This window comes from Platichthys flesus, chromosome 14, assembly GCF_949316205.1.
Source record: "Platichthys flesus chromosome 14, fPlaFle2.1, whole genome shotgun sequence".
Classification (NCBI taxonomy): Eukaryota; Metazoa; Chordata; class Actinopteri; order Pleuronectiformes; family Pleuronectidae; genus Platichthys; species Platichthys flesus.
This window is the reverse complement of record NC_084958.1, coordinates 9,900,309-9,916,828: the sequence shown is the minus strand read 5'-3', so window position 1 is coordinate 9,916,828 and position 16,520 is coordinate 9,900,309. Positions and strand designations below refer to the sequence as shown.

The 16,520-nt window shown below is 41.1% G+C and overlaps 2 protein-coding genes across 3 annotated transcripts in view; one reads left to right on the top strand and one right to left on the bottom strand.

Moving 5' to 3' along the window:
• Positions 1–7,716, bottom strand: part of gk5 (glycerol kinase 5) — a 9,680-nt gene extending 1,964 nt beyond the window's left edge. The window contains exons 1-16 of the mRNA XM_062403564.1: positions 7,588–7,716; positions 7,301–7,507; positions 7,116–7,209; positions 6,569–6,644; positions 6,302–6,395; positions 6,037–6,168; positions 5,295–5,370; positions 4,939–5,000; positions 4,778–4,851; positions 4,501–4,561; positions 3,891–4,017; positions 3,698–3,802; positions 2,220–2,314; positions 811–914; positions 666–725; positions 238–371 (exon numbers count right to left, since the gene is read on the bottom strand). Coding sequence (XP_062259548.1) covers positions 238–371; positions 666–725; positions 811–914; positions 2,220–2,314; positions 3,698–3,802; positions 3,891–4,017; positions 4,501–4,561; positions 4,778–4,851; positions 4,939–5,000; positions 5,295–5,370; positions 6,037–6,168; positions 6,302–6,395; positions 6,569–6,644; positions 7,116–7,209; positions 7,301–7,426 — 1,420 coding nt within the window. The 5' untranslated portion in view covers positions 7,427–7,507; positions 7,588–7,716. The remainder of the gene's footprint in view (positions 1–237; positions 372–665; positions 726–810; positions 915–2,219; positions 2,315–3,697; positions 3,803–3,890; positions 4,018–4,500; positions 4,562–4,777; positions 4,852–4,938; positions 5,001–5,294; positions 5,371–6,036; positions 6,169–6,301; positions 6,396–6,568; positions 6,645–7,115; positions 7,210–7,300; positions 7,508–7,587) is intronic.
• LOC133967874 (nucleolin-like) lies at positions 7,550–16,287 on the top strand. 2 transcript variants are annotated; one of them, XM_062403562.1, is made up of 19 exons: positions 7,550–7,717; positions 8,783–8,849; positions 8,966–9,076; positions 9,160–9,267; positions 9,478–9,594; positions 9,865–9,945; positions 10,037–10,160; positions 10,266–10,414; positions 10,588–10,717; positions 10,825–10,985; positions 11,142–11,271; positions 11,355–11,488; positions 12,316–12,442; positions 12,540–12,730; positions 14,064–14,190; positions 14,289–14,488; positions 15,156–15,282; positions 15,380–15,534; positions 15,975–16,287. In XM_062403562.1, exons 1-19 carry the CDS (start codon positions 7,550–7,552, stop codon positions 16,034–16,036), a joined length of 2,469 nt encoding a protein of 822 aa, XP_062259546.1. In that variant the 3' UTR covers positions 16,037–16,287. The 2 variants fall into 2 exon arrangements, with proteins under 2 accessions (XP_062259546.1, XP_062259547.1); XM_062403563.1 differs by lacking the exon at positions 7,550–7,717 and adding an exon at positions 8,024–8,177.
• The last annotated feature ends 233 nt before the right edge of the window (positions 16,288–16,520 follow it).

The following is a 16,520-nucleotide window of genomic DNA, read 5'->3' as shown; positions in this document are numbered from 1 at the left end:
CACTAGCTGAGTTCCTGTTCTAAACCTGCCTGTTTGGAACGGGCTGTTTGCTTGGCCTGTGTTAATGCTGCTGGCTGTGGCTTTCCTTCTGAAAGGTTAAATGTGACCTGCAGTAACTGAGCCACAGCAAGTGAAGATTGACAGCTGGACTCAGTCTGCAGAACCCTGAACACAACTTAAGTCGATAAGTCCAATACAGCATATGCAAATATTGTGTGCGGATGTGTCTCTGCGTACCGGCTCCCAACCCAGCGACAAAAGCAGCCCCCAAACATGACATCTCATGGTGTTGCCGTCTTGCCACCTTCCTGCCAAACAGGTCTGCAGTCAGCTGCATGACGAAGTCGTTGGCGGAAACGCCACCATCCACCCTGAGAGGGAAGGAACCAAAGACAAGGCCCTAAGTTACACTGCAGCTCACATTACTGGAAGGGTCCGAGAGAAACATGAAGTAGACATGTAATGGATTGCCAATAAATACTGGAGAAGCAAAGTACACAAGAGTCTACTCTTGTAAATTCAAACTACTGGATACAATCTTCTTCCTACAATCAGATATTGCACAGTAAGCTGCAGTGGCCAGATGTGAGTTAAAGGCGTCTTCCCCTCCAGCAGATCAAACCTACATGACTGTAATCACATACGTACTGACATGCACAGTGTACCTGATCTTTGTGATAGGAATCCGAGTTTCTTTCAGCATCGTCTCATAAAGCTGCTTGTTTCTGCAAAGAATAAAAAAAAAAGGAAGACCATGAATTATCAGGATTCAGAAGTTAAAAAACAAACGATCTCTTCAAAATGACGAACCTGAAGGCGACAGACTCCAGTATGGCACGGACCAGATGGCTTTTTGTGGTTGTAGGTTTGAGGCCCATGAGTGAGGCACAGGCTTTAGGGTCATTCAGAGGAGCCTTAAATAAACAGAGCGTGTACACAAACATGTCGAGTGAAAAACAGATGTGTCGCAAAGAACCGTTAAACAATTAACTCATATCTTTTGCAATGAAGTGAAACTCAACAATCTCTGGACAACAAACATGTAACTAAACTGTTCTACTTGGTTACCCTATGTAACAGTAGCTCTAGGTTAAACAACCATGAGTGATTTGTAATCTTATCTTTTCAAATGAACCGTTAACATAAGGACACACACTTACAAGGGCCAGTTCACAAAGGAGGGCATAGAAAAAAAAGAGACACACAACAACGTTACAGTGGAAAATAAGGCAAAACTGGACACACATGCCTGGAATGGCTAAATATCATTATTGTCAATCAATGTGCACTAATATGTGCTGCAATAGATACACACGTTTTTGCTTTGGGTGAATAAAGTGTTATATCAACTGTTTAAGTGTTGTACTTCTGACTACTGCAACCACCTCCTGGCTGGTCCCCCTGCTAGTGCCATCCGACCTCTGCAGCTAATACAGAATGCAGCTCAGCTGGTCTTCAACCTACTAAGGTTCTCTCACACTCTGCGCGCTTCAATGGTTACGAGTGGCTTTCCACATCTACTTAAAGACACTAGTACTTGCGTACCATACTGCAAATGGATCGGGCCCAGTCTACATCCAGGAGATGGTTAAACCTCACACCCTATATAGCTCCATGAAGGAGCTATAAACATAATTGTTTAGCATAATGTTTAGCACATATATTTATATTAATTGTATCTAATTGACATTTTTCAAATCATCATCAACTGAATGACAAACTGAATACAAGCCTGATGTTCCCAGTTGCTGATTAACTAGGTTCCTGGGATTAATATCCTTTTTACAACATAATGGTAGTGACACGCTGGCAGAAACGCAGAAGGTCGAATGTAATTGTTTTTTATTATTATCATAATCCCACAGATGTCCATAATCACGACTGTTTGCTGTCCTGGCTCCCAAATGTTGGAACGAGCTCCCCATGGACATCAGGACAGCAGAAAGTATAGACATCTTCCGCCCCAGGCTTAAAACCCATCTCTTCTGACTACACGTTGGTTAAGAAGATGACGGTCTAATAAACATCCCAAATAAAAAAAAGTTTAGTTGAACTTGTATATTTCACTTAAATGTAGCACGTTGTAGTTTGGCTTTTTTTAAGCTAATTGTACTTACATGACTCTTGCTGTTCTCGGTTTGTACCCTCATGGTTGAATGCACTCATTGTAAGTCGCTTTGGATAAAAGCTAAATGATAGGTAATGTAATACGAGTCTACCTGCAGGCCACTGAAGGAAGGTACGAAGCACACGCCATCAGAGTCACTGACACTGTAAGCCATGTCACTGGTCTCCATGACGTCAGAGAAGAGCTCTGTAACAACACACACATTAAATCTGTCACTTACTGACTCACTCAGCGATTAACTACACCTCGATAGATATAAAAGCTCTATGATAAGATTTCCGGCCACTAGGGGCGGCAAAACAATCGGAAAACACAAGCATATTCTAAACATTTAAAGTGGCCAAGCGCAACATGTGGAAATGCAGTTGCCTATTTAAACATCCTGCAGACCCAGAGAAACTTTAGCCTTCACTTGAGGTCATGTTTCAGGCACTTTGGCAAATACCACGTCCTCTGTTTGCTCTGTTTTTAGTTCCCACCCACTCCTGAGGGACATATCAGGGTGTTTAGCTGCTACATTCTTCACTATGTTCTCCAGCTAGTTGCTAACTTTGTGTGTCATTTGGGGCTGAGCAGCCTGAAAACTGAAAACAGCCGTGATGGTTTGAACCACTGTTAATCAGAGACACTTTTACAAGCTATCTGCAGGTTTCAGCAATTATAGATATATTTTTATGGTTAACATTTCTTTTGTCAATTTCTTGTTCCCCCCACTTAGTATGAATTGTCTTATTTTGGTCCTCTCTAATCTAGGATGAGAGTAAAAAGAGTTAAGTCAGAGGAAGATGATCTGAACACACCACATATTGCAGTACGTGTAGGATCCAAGGTTGAGTTAGGAAGCCCAGTAGAGTGGCTTCACAGGAAGACTAATGTTACAGCTCAGATTCGTTGTCAAACCTTTGTTGTCAGACTTGTTTGTCATATTCAAGACTTTTTCAAGACCACAATGAAATTAATTTCAGACCTTTGTCAAGTATGACAGATATAAAGGAATATTCGTGTCCCAGAATTACTTATACTTCCCTTGTAATTAAAGGTAAGGTGAAGAATAACCATTGAAACGCCAAGAGACAGGAGGCAACGGAGACACACAGCAAACTACAGCTACATTGTCTGAGATTAGACAATTAACCATGTTCACACAAAGGACCTGCTCAGTGTCTGTATACTTGGGTTGGGTATCAGATATCAGAAATGCTGCTTGTTTTTACATATACATTATTCCTTAAAATACAGTTTGGTTTTATTCTAAAGGATATAAAAATAATTTGAATGTTATGATTCTCTAAATCAACAGTTCTGATTACACCTGGATCATAGTTTACTTCACATGATTGGATCAAACCAGTCATGTGACATATGCAGTTGGGAGACAATCAAATATATTTCATGTGCAATTTTTCCTTAACATACAGCTTGCCGTGTCTGATCAACAGTTGAAGCCATGGCCCTTTCCTCGCTGTGACTTTGTGTGGTGATGTATAGTATGAATAGGACAGTACTCAGAGCCCCTTAGTCAGGTCATATTGTCCAACACCCCCCCAGTTCATTGTGTATACAGCTCACCCAGATTCTGTGCCCATTTGATGGCAGTGCCTGTGTCTGCAGAATTGCCCTCTGCAAGGTAAACCACCTCTGAGCCGATCTTCCATCCCACCAGAGGATACAGACCTACAGAGAACAAACAGCGGTTTGTAATGTGCCTGCATATGTGGATACACAAGTATGGATACTCTCATCGCACTGTGTTTTGATTTACCTGCTACAGATGTGTGTGGCTTGCTTCCAGTGTTGATGTCCATGAAGGTGCCTGTTCCCATGGTGATCTTCACATCACCAACATCGAAGCAACATTCCCCAAACATGGCCGCCTGCTGGTCCGCCATCTGCAGCAGAGCGACAGTTTGTTGCAAACACACTGAATCCCGAGCAGCTCTAGTCTCAAAGCAGCAACACTGAGTTTATAACTCACACAATGTATGATATGGGATTGTGCAATTCTTATGTCCATGGTTTTACTTCTCTACGTTATCAATTCATTCCTTCCTTGTTTTATTTAATATGCACTGTCTTGTTTATTTTTTATTTCTACCATGAAGGAGCTATAAACATAATTTAATGTTTAGCACATATATTTATATTAATTGTATCTAATTGAAATTTTTTTACATCATCAACTGAATGACAAACTAAATACAAGCCTGATGTTCCCAGTTGCTGATTAACTAGGTTCCTGGGATTAAAATCCTTTTTACAACATAATGGTAGTGACACGCTGGCAGAAACGCAGAAGGTCGAATGTAATTGATTTTTATTATTATCATAATCCCACAGATAACATGTTTGAAGTCAAGACTCTGACAACTCACCACTGACATGATTGGAATGGAAACTCCGAAGATTGACTGGTCTGTGGAACCAAAGTCGTGGCTGGTGCATCATGAAGGAGAGACCAGAGACAAAGCATCACTCTCTGTCAACCCCCCCAACTGGAGGCCATGGGTTTGCAATCATAATTATACGTATCTATGCTATGATTCTGTATTTTACAGTTTCAATTATTGTGCGGAGGCTGAAATGATTTGAATGTTTAAATAACTTTGAAATGTAAAGTGAGCTGGAAGTGGAAGAAGATTGTTGACTCACCCTGTGTTTTCTACTTTGGGGAAAATAGAGAGAGGCAGAGATAAAAGAGAGCAGAGTAAACCACTCCAACACATCTGTAGAAAAAGTCACAATGCAGGGAAATGAACAGAGGAACTCACACCAAACACACAGAGAGAAACAGAATGTGACATACACCAGACCTGGTAGGAGTCGAAAATGCCTGTTGAACTGGCGTTAGAATAATCTGTGGCATGAACTTGTCCTAAAAGAGAAAGGTTGACACAAATGAATGTATTAAAAAACAAACATTTGTTTCTGCTCTTGGACATTTTTCCAGCTCACCCTCTCTCACGAGAGTCGGCTGAAACATTTCTGAGGAATTTCATCGCTGACGCAATAGGATTGGAAACACAGAGAACATTCAACCTGGGTCTTACAATCCTGTTTAACACTGAAGGAAATGTAATCCACCGGACAAATTATATATATTACTGTAGTGTGTTTGAAAAGGAACTAAGCTTGTGGACAGATGTCCTTCACGTGGACTCAAGCTCACCTTTAGTGAGTTTGAATAGCAGCCAAGTGTCTATTGTTCCAAAGCAGCAGTTTCCTTCAGCTACCGCTTGACGAACCTGGACGAAGAGGGAAACATGATGAGGCAGAGAAGAGACGTGCACCCACAGCCCGGTTCTACAGATCTATGCTGTATAATAACATAATAACATGAAAATATTAAAAACATTTATTATATGTTAGTATTCATTTAACTTTTAATTGTGTTGGCGGTCTGTTCGACAACAACAGTGCGGTGCAGTTGAAAGCTGAAACAATTTATATTTATTGTCTTTGTCGAATATTATTTGCCATCATTTTGATGATAAATGTACTATTTCTGTCATTCATTTTTAAACAAAACGTGACATGTTCTCAGGTTACAACTTTTCAAATGTGACGATTTGACGCTTCCTTTGGTTTGTATGATTATGAATCAAATATCTTTGGAATTTGAGCTGTTACCTTGGCAAAAAAAGTTATTGTATGACGCCACCTTGAGCTTCAGAACATATTATAGGACACGCATTATAGTTCACACAACGGTCTCACTAATCAGAAAAATGATTGCTGTGTTAATCGACAAGGAAAATAATTAGTTGGATGGAAGTCTATCAGATGAGACTCATAATTGGGGACTTTGGTTTACAGTGCAAACTCCGAAAGTAGTTCGGACTAAACAAGCAGTTTGCGTCAACACTGCTCTGGGATCATTTTATTTGCCTCACATGTGTGAACCCACTCACCTGCTTGTAATGCGTCAGGACCCAGACGAGGCGAAAGGTCACATGTTGAGGGGAGAAGACAATAAGACTTGCTGCAAGCAACCGCTTCTGCCTGCTCAGGAAATACAGCACCTTCATCACACCATGGATTGCCTGAGGTTGTTTGAGAAAAAAAAAAAAAAAAAATTATGTGATGGCACTAGTTTTAATAAATTTAATGTTCTACCATTTCATCCCTCCTCTCTAGCTGTATTTCTTATTCACTATACCAAAGTCAAAGACTCACGCTCATGGTGCAGGATCTATTCCAGGATTTCACCAGGTCCGCTGCCCTCTGGTCCTGCCAGCTGATGAAGTTATGATAGGGAACTCCAGTTTTTCTGTCAGATTTAAAGAACATGATGTAAAAATTATGCTGAAATGAAACCGGGATGAAAAAGAACTCGACAGAGGATGGTTAAAAAGTGTTCAACAGTTAATATTTACAAGTTTGTGCACAAATCACATATAGACTAGTTAAAACTAGTGATGTGATTATTTGTCTTCATTTTACCTGTCCCATGTTGTGAAGGTGCTGCGTTGAGATGAAATGCCAAGGGCTTCTATCTGGCGCATTTGCACTCCTGCATCTATAGCAGCAGACACACACACACACACAGACTTTTGAAATTGGAACTTGTATGCTTTGCCTCCATTATAACAGGGTGTTTTAATGTATCCCGGGCAAAACAACCCTACACATTTGGTAAAATGTAATTCTATAAAACATCAGCACAGAATACAGACACAAAAATAAGCATGGAGTTAAATAAATACCTTTCTGAGAAGAATAAACGAGTCTGGTATGAGGTGGAATGGTCAAGTTTGAAGAATTCGAACCTCGGGGTATGGTCTTCTGATTGGTTATTTTATAGTTTCAGTAAAAAATGTCTCTGCCAACCAGGTCATGGTATCTTCAGAAGTTGTATAAGTGTACATAAGCAACCGGACATAAGTGTATTTGTACAACTTCTGAAGATAGGAAACCATTTACATTCACGCTTGTAGTATTGATAGTTTCTTTTTTTTAATAATAAAAATGTGTATAGATGCAACTGTACCTTGCACAGCTCCCTTGACCACAGTGATGAACCCTTTCCATAAAGCATCTGGGTCCATCTCCACATGGCCAACCTCTGGGAACAAGGGAACAACCTGGAGCGAACATTGGGGCAGAATAAGAATCAAGGGTTGAATAACACAGAGTGTGTTGTGTGGACGCCAGAGCGATGAAGAAGAAGAAGACCTGGGTGATGTATGATCCTCGGATCTTTGCCTCCTTGTCATAGACGTGACCCCTGATGGATGTTGTACCGACGTCCACTGACAAAATAAAGTGCTCCTTCTTGAAACCGTTTCTCTGAGTCCCCATGGTGAAAACGTCCTGTCCCGGGCAGTAGTCCTCAAATCAGCCACACCACGTCCATCGTCAGCTCCTTCGACTCATGTCAGCCTGATAAAAAAAAACTTTATCTTCATCGGGTGAAATGTCGCGATGAGGCTGCAACGTGACCTTCGGACCAGCGCTCCCACCTCCAGTCCCAGGTCATGTAGCAGTCCCACCTCCTCAAAGTGTCCGGATCAATGCCGGGCTAAAGTTAGTTCCCTGTGGGACAGACGCGGTGGGATCAACATAGCGGGGTACAGTTATGTTGAGAGCCAGGTCTGTTCAAAAATAAGCCTCAGTCTGCGGGACTCCAGCCGCGGAGCTGAAGCAGGGGGTCGGCCACCTGTAGTCGGATCTCGGCTCACGTCAAGTTAGCTCATTGGCTAGCCGTCACTTTAATGAAACCTGAGCGCGAAAGTAGCTTCGACTAAATAAACCGTCTTTTAACACGATAAACTCTACTATAACAAAAACAACTTCATCGCGTAGGATCATACTTTAAGGAACAGTTCGGTCTTTCGCAATTATCTTCTGTTACTGTTGTTTTCCCTTTCGTTGAATCGCCTTAACGTCACCGACAACTTCCGTCCTTGTCGGCACCCATACTATCCCAAGCATGCGCAGTGCGTCGTGTTGGAACAGTCACATGCGGGTGTTTGTAGCTGAACACACGTGTGAAGACCGGCTACCTCTCTAACTGTGGCTAATCGCGACGCACATCATGGCAAAGACAGACGTAAGAAAAGCGTTCACAGCGCATGTACTATTATTCATCTTAACCAGGCGTCACCGTGCATTAAGTAACTAGCTCGAGGCTAACTTGTGTTTAGTGCTATTAGCTGCAGACTGACTAGCTAGCAGTTAGCTTGTGAGAGTCGCACCTGGGACCAGATTTCGGCCTGTAAACGTAAACTGATCCAAATGCAACTGTGCGACCTTGTTAACTAGTTTGTTTTAAGCGTGTAAGACACATAAGGATGTTTTTAGGACTTACTGTGAAATTCGGCTGGTTAAAATCTGTTAACTTGGTTGAATTGATACATCTTGATAACTGAGAGTCTGGGATTCCTCTAGGGCGAAGTTGGTTTAAGCCTCTGGAATTTGTACTGGTTTTGTTAAACATCACTCTGGATTAGTGAGACAACCCTTTTGGAGACATGTCCTTGGTTTCTGGGACAATTCAAAGAATACAATATCTCAAATTTTTTGGATTTTTTTTTAATCTAAATAAAAAATTTACAAACGTAATTGTCTAATGGGATGGATTTTAAGCTGAAGTCCTTCTCCTAAGAACTCACCGTCACACCTACATTGTGTAATTAATGTATTTGTGTCTTTCAGACTCCGAGACGCAAAACAAGACAAAGTAAAGTTGTCACAGATGAAGTTGGGGAAATGCCCAACACTGGTAAGTCAATCCTTTGAAATAACTGAACATTTACAGAGAACATGACTGATTGGACTTTACTTTCTAAACATCATTAAATGATTAAACTAATGATTTAAATTCGTATTAATTTTCAGAAGAACAGACTACGACTGTCTGTTCAAGTGGACTAACCGTTGTCACAGAAGAGAAGGCTGCCACAGGGAGCACAGAGACGAAACAGGAGGAGAAGAACCAAGATGACCAAGGTGCTGTAAATACATCACGTATTTAGCGTGTGACTGAATTTCTGAAGAATGTTATTAATGAATGAATGTACATACCTTTACAGAATCTCCGATGGACTGCGTTATCGAAGTAAAGGGAAACACCCCCACTGTGGCTGTGTCCTGGGAGAAGACGAATGAAGGAGAGGGTGGTGATTCAGAAAAGAGAAGTGGTAAGGAAAGGGACAAGGCATTGTCTGATTACCTCACATTATTTGTAAGCACTCATAACACAACCTTTTAGCCTGAATGACAACACTACCGAGAAGTAATGACTCATATATTTTCCAAGTGAAAATGGGTTTTTGGATTCAAGTTGCTGGTTACCAGAAAGTATGAAATTCTCTAGAAGCTTGACCAACTTCTACAAATTTCCTCTTAAGAATCTCAAATGGACACTGCCGCTGAAGGGAATGGAAGTACAACCACAGTAACTGGGACAGAGAAGCCTGAAGAGGAAATCAATGGCAATGAACAGATGGTTGTTGGAGAGAAAGCAGGTAAGAAGTGTTAACATTTTCGTATTCAGTGATAAAACATCTGCTTCAAGTAGTTCAGACCTGGGAATAACATCAGTCCTGAGTGACACAAACTCTGGGTACAGGTATCACAGATTTTTGTCTTAGCGGACAATGTCCCGCTGCGTTGGTCATTTGTGAAAGGCAATGACCAGGTGCAATTTAGCAGACATCCTCTTGAGTTCATGTCCAAAATGGCTTTAGAGAACAATCTTGTAACCAAATAGCTCACATTTTTTCTATATGTTACAGTGAAATCAAGGAAACGGAAAAGCAAGGCACAAGCTAACGTTGAGACTTCTCCAGCAAAGAAAACAAAGGTCACCAATGACGGTATGAACTCAAAATGAGACCAGTTGTCAATTTCATTCGTCCTTACGTCTCCTAGGTTCTGTCGTCACATTTCCACTCTCTGTTGCTGTAGGTTTTTGTCTTTATGTTGGCAACCTGAACAACTCCAAAACATTCGAAGAGGTGAAAGATTCATTAGCAAAATACTTCATGACAAAAAGTCTTCTGTTTCAAGACATCAGATTAGACCGGTCCAAGTGAGTATCTGTTTTTTAACTTAATTCTTACTCTCAGGTTATTTGAGCAGTAAACCGGCTGTGTATGAATGTGACAGATTCTAAATGAACTCACCTCTTCTGTAGAAAACATGCACATGTAGATTTGGCCTCCGAGATGGACCTGACCAAAGCCTTGACCTTAAACGGACAGATTATCCTGGAGAAGCCAGTGAAGATCGCCAAAGCAAAGGTCAAAAGTGCTGACGAGGTGAAAGCACCGGTGGACAAAAAAGGTAACTCCTTGAATTCAATCGCTCAATTTAAATCATGTTTTACTTTACACTAGATAAAAATGAAATAATTATGGCTCTGTTCAAACCACGACGATGGGCAACAATCGTGATTTATGATGTGATCTGGGAATACAAAACATAGACATTTAATGTAAGAGATCTCCTGTCTGCAGCTGCAAGAGATGCCCGATGCTTGTTCGTGAAGAACCTGCCATTCACTGCAACAAAAGCAGACATTCAGAAAATCTTCGAAAAGGCCGTCAACGTCAGGTTTCCTGATGGAGCTGAAGGACCAAGCAAAGGGTGAGAGTTTGAAGAACCTCTACAATTGTGTCAAATGTGCATAATGAAAATAATAACACTCTGTTGTGGTAATGTTTACTAGATGACATTTGTTTGATTGTCAACAGGATTGCCTTTGTGGAGTTTAAAAATCCAGGCATTGCCAAGGAAGTACAGAAGAAAATGCAAGGAGCCAAGATCGAAGAACGAGTTTTAATTGTGGACTCTGTCAAAGAAACAAATGGGACTAAAGACGGCAAAGCTTCTGACGCCAAAAGCATCACAAAAGGTAAATTCTAGACAGTTTACGAATATACTGCAAATTGTTAACGAAATACTAAAGCTAATTAACTTCGGTTAGATTTGTTTTGTTCTGGACATCAGTTAATTAAATCTGGACTTTTTTAGCAGTTTTCACAAAAGTTTTTCCACTCATTTCTCGCAGCTGCTGCTCCTCCAAACAACACGTTATTTGTGAGCAACATGTCTTTCGACTTGAAAGAAAAAACCCTCAGGAAATATTTCCAGAAAGCCATTGACATCAAAATGCCTCTAAGCAAAGGCAAATCCAAAGGGTAAGTACACCGGCCCACTTTGTCCTTTGTTTTTCAAAGAAGAAAGTGTTTCAATATTCTCAAACAACTGTGATTCTCTGCAGATATGCGTTTGTTGAGTTTGCAACTGTGGCCCAAGCTGCAAAGGCCTTAAAATCCACCCAAAACATCAACGTCTTCAAGAGGACAATGAAAGTGCAGTTCTTTGAAATGAGACCGGACCCAGCTAAGGCAAAAGGTACGCATGATAAATCCATGTATGTTACTCTTCCCATAAGCTGTTGATGAAATGTTATAATTAATAATGGCAACTATCAATTGTTTCTGCATACATGTTGGTTCTCTTCAGACCTGGTATCACAGGGCTCCTATAGTCATGATGAAAAACCTGGAAAAGCCATGGAATTTTAAAATGTGTTTGTCCAGGCCTGGAAAAGTTATGGAACAAATTCAAAATGGAAATTTGTGATATTCATATTTCATGTTGTTCATTTACGCTGAGTTTTAAATAATTCATATGCTTTTAAAGAAATACGCTCAATATATAAGCAGGCGTGCTGCGCTGTGTGTCATGTAAGGTATACTGTATGCCTTGGAATTCTCATGGTTAGTTTAAATACTACATTTTGTCACCTTTCGCGTATAAACCGAGATTTCACAATGTTCGATCATGGAAATTTTGTTTAAAATTATTGAAAAGTCATGGAAATCCATTGGTCAAAATGTGTATGACCCTGTATTAACATCAGTCCTGAGAGAGCTGATCACAAGGGAACAGCACACTTGGCATTAAAACGAGTCATGAGTGTGTCTCCTGGGACCCCTTGTGATTGGATCTCACTTCCCTACTCTATATACAAATAAACTTGTATGTCATTTGTGTTAACACTGTTTGTTTTATTCACACACTGTGAAAACAATGCTGTCACATGCATTCCAGACCAGCTCCCACCCATGACTGGATCACTCAGGATGCATGTTAATACCAGGTCTGAGCAGGGCTGTTGAGTTTGTATAAGTTATGAAAATCTTGATACCAGAGTTGTGTTTTTTTCCTCTGTTTAGTGACTTTAAAAACGCTGATAATTGGGAACCTGTCCGAGAAGACGACTGCAGAGACTCTGAAAAGTGCCTTCGAAGGAGCCCTCACTGCAAGAGTTGCTGTGGATAAAGAGACCGGAGCTTCCAAGCAGTGGGTGGCATCAAGTTGTTCATTCACTGTGGCCAAAGTGTAAAGATGTCGCCTGTTCTTCAAGTCTCCCTTACAATGTCTGCTTAATTTTTCTCAGGTTTGGTTTTGTGGAGTTTGAGAGTAAAGAAAGTTGCAAGGCTGCCAAAGAAGCCATGCTAGACTGTGAGATCGACGGCAGCAAAGTGACTGTGGCTTACGCAAACCCACAGGGTGCAAAGGGAGAGCAAGGCACCAAGGGAGGCGTGAAGGGACCTCCCGGTGGTCAGCCTGCAGGTCCGAGCAGAGGAGGTAACTGGTTTATCAAGGAGATGGCAGTAAATTATGAAATTAATTACAGTGAAGGTTTATAGCTGCACAAATCTAAATTGTTACATTGACATTCAATTTAACTAAGTGATATGATTATTTTGTAATCTCAGTCTGTTGTGCTGCCCTGACAAAAATACTATGAATGCAGCCTGAATAAATACATTTTAGCTAACTCCTCACACCACTAGGTAATCTATTAGATCTTCCATATCAAGACTTAGTTGAGAAAGGTGATCACTTTTACTGCATCAAATATTTTTTCTTTGTGGGTATTTTTTTTGTACTTTATTTATATAGTATTTTCCTTCTTTTAATGCAGTAATACAATTTCTGAAAACATGCCAGACTTATACAAAAAGGTCCTCAGTCCATGAGCAGGCAAAAACAATGTTTATGAAGCCCATTCAAGGGTTGTGACCGGGAGAGGTAGAGGGGGGTCGACCATTAATCTGAGAGTCAGTAGTTTGATCCCCAGCTCTTCAAGTCCAGACTTAGAAGAGTCCTTTTGACAATTTTCCTTCCTGACGGCTGTGCTGTTAGTTAATTAATGGATGCATGACTGACAAAGTGCCCGATTTAGGAGATAAATCTGCTTGATCGGGTCAAATTGATAATTAATAATGGCAACAATCAAGTGTTTATAAAGTTTTGGTTCTCTTCAGATCTGCTATTAACATCAGTCCTGAGAGAGCTGATCACAAGTGAACAGCGTACCTGGCATTACAATGAGTTCTGAATGTGTCTCCTGTGACCCCTTGTGACTGGATGTCAGTTCCATACTGTATAAACAAATAGAAATGTATATCATTGTGTTCACAAAGGCCAATGATGTTTTTAAGTGTGTGTGTGAGCTAGCTAGACAGAGTAGTCAGGAGGCATTGAATGAATCTTGTGCTGATATGAAGAACGATTTGAGCAATTTAAGAAAAGTGTCAATCATTGTGATTAGTTTTGTTATTGTGACAGGGGCCTGAAACAAATCGATGGATTCACAAAGAGAAGTGTAAAACTATGTTTGATTCATTGTGAAACTGTAGTGGGTCAGAGTGAGTCAGCTGCGTAGGCGGTCCTTCATATGTGTGTGTTCACACTGTGAAAACAATGTGGTCTCATTCGTTCCAGACCACCTCCCAATGTGGTCTGAGTGATCAGGTCTCTGGATGCATCAGGGTGCGTTCAGTCCTCTACTTAGTGCTGCCACCTTGTGATTGGATCACTCAGGACGCATGTTAATACCAGGTCTGAGCAGTCCCGTGGAGTTTGTATGAGTTATGAAAATGGTAATAACACGGTTGTGTTTTTCTCTGTCTAGTGGATTTGAAAACGCTGATCATAAAGAACCTCTCTGTGGAGACGACTGCAGAGACTCTGAAAAATGCCGTGAAAGGAGCCGTCACTGCCAGAGTCACTGTGAATAAAGAGACCGGAGTTTCAAAGAGGTGGGTGGCATCAAGTTGTTCATTTACTGTGGCCAAAGTGTGATGATGTCACCTGTTTTTCCAAGTCTCCTTTACAATGTCTGCTTCATTTTTCTCAGGTTTGGTTTTGCGGAGTTTGAGAGTGAAGAAAGTTGCAAAGCTGCCAAAGAAGCCATGCAAGGCTGTGAGATCGACGGCAGCAAAGTGACTGTGGCTTACGCAAAACCAAAGGGAGAGCAAACCCCCAAAGCGGTCTTGGCGGGAACTCCCGTTGTTAAGCCTCCACGTCGGGGCAGAGATCGAATCGTCAGCACAGAAGGTAACTGGTTTATCAAGGAGATGGCAGTAAATGATGAATAAAATGCTGGTGAAGGTTTATAGCTGCACAAATCTATGCAGCTTTAATATTTTAGTTTTTGCTAACCCCTCACCGGCCAGATACTCTTTTAGATCTAGCATGACATTTCAGACTAGACTTTGTTGAAAAAGCTTGTTACTTCTGCTGGATCAAATATTTTTTCTTTGTAGGTTCTTTTAAAATAAATGTATATTTTATTTTTCCTTTTAGTACAGTAGGGGAGTTTATACTAATACAATTTCTGAAAATATGCCAGAGTTATACAAAGAAACTCCTCTCGGTCAATGAGCTGGCAAAACAATATTATGAAGCACATTCAATGGCTGTGACTGGAGAGGTAGAGGAAATCGACCATTAATTGTAGAGTCGGTGGTTTGATCCCAAGCTCGTCCAGTCCGCATGCAGAAGTGTCTTTGGAGAATTTACCTTCCTGGCGGCTGTGCTGTTAGTTAATGAATTGATGCATGACTGACAAAGTGCCTGATGTAGGAGGTAAAGCTGCTTGATCAGGTCAGTTTGATAATGAATAATGGATGACCACCTGTGATTGGATCACTCAGGACGCATGTTAATACCAGTTCTAAGCTACGAATTTGGTGATAACAGAGTTGTGTTTTTTTCTGTTTAGTGGATTTAAAAACGCTGGTAATAAAGAACCTTTCTGAGACGACGACTGCAGAGACCCTGAAAAGTGCCGTCAAAGAAGCCCTCACTGCCAGAGTCATTCTGGATAAAGATACCGGAGCTTCAAAGAGGTGGGTGGCATCGAGTAGAACATTTACTGTGGCAAAAGTGTAAAGATGTCTCCTGTTCTTCAAGTCTCCTTCACAATGGCTGCTTCATTTTTCTCAGGTTCGGTTTTGTGGAGTTTGAGAGTGAAGAAAATTGCAAAGCTGTCAAAGAAGCCATGCAAGACTGTGAGATCGACGGCAGCAAAGTGACTTTGGCTTACGCAAAACCAAAGGGAGAGCATAGCAACAAAGGAGGCGTGGCTGGCAACAGAGGAGGTAACTGGTTCATTGAGTTAGTTGAGAAAGCTCCTCATGTTTGATGGACCTTCTTTGAATTTGTGTCTGAAATCACTCATTAATCCCTAGTGGTGGGTTCGCCATTTTGCAGAGCTGTCCGAATAATCAGAGAAATTTGTTATACTCTGCATAGGGGATTTATTGTTTCGCACAATGCATTGTGAGAAGTAATGTAAAACCAATGGTCACAAACAGAGCGATTTATACCATCATGCATTGTGCTTGGAGTGGAGAGAGGGCAGCAGGATCATCCAAACCTGTTGCGCAGATGTAAATGAGCAGAGCATGAACGGGTGGTGTCTGAACATGTTTCTTCTTTTGCGAATGAGCTCCCTTTGTAGTCTACATAGAAGACACTATAGAGTAAAGGTACAGCCTCAGTGCATATCTGATTCATGTTTCTTTCTATTTTTTTGCAGCAAGAAGACGTAGATCCAAGACACCACAGGCCACTGTGGAGCAAGTGGCAAATAAAGGCTAACTTTGTTCATGACTCTGACTTTGGGTGGATGTACAGACAAAGTGTGTGAGGGTGTGAACATGTGTACAATACTGTTTGTCCTGACTGTGGAACATGTCATTTTACTCGTCATATTTTCTATTAATTCATAGCTACTATGAAGACATAAGTAAGAAGCCTGACTTGTTTTAACATAATACAGGTTTGTGATGTGAAATGTTGTAGCTTGAATCGGCTTGTAAACATGAGAAGATAAAGATTTTAAAAACTGATCAGTTGTGTTTTTTTATTGAAACTATTTTGTGATTAAAGAGGGTGACAGCGGGGCTCTGGTGACACTCACCTGGAATAACACCAGACCCACAACTAAAACATGCCCCCCCCCCCCCCCCCCCCTAGTGGGTAATAATCCAACACTTAACATTTGGGCAGAAGTAAGAGGCAGACTGGGATTTCTCCACATTGCAGAGTTGGATCCTGCAGCTCTGTGCACATGTCGCTGCAG

What these genes read in the sequence shown, in the direction of transcription:
- LOC133967874 (XM_062403562.1), top strand. Translation starts at nt 7,550, where the DNA reads ATGAGGCTGCAACGTGACCTTCGGACCAGCGCTCCCACCTCCAGTCCC. An exon ending in GAGACCGGAGCTTCCAAGCA is followed by an intron (nt 12,443 to 12,539) that starts GTGGGTGGCATC and finishes AATTTTTCTCAG; the next exon opens with GTTTGGTTTTGTGGAGTTTG. An exon ending in TGCAGGTCCGAGCAGAGGAG is followed by an intron (nt 12,731 to 14,063) that starts GTAACTGGTTTA and finishes TTCTCTGTCTAG; the next exon opens with TGGATTTGAAAACGCTGATC.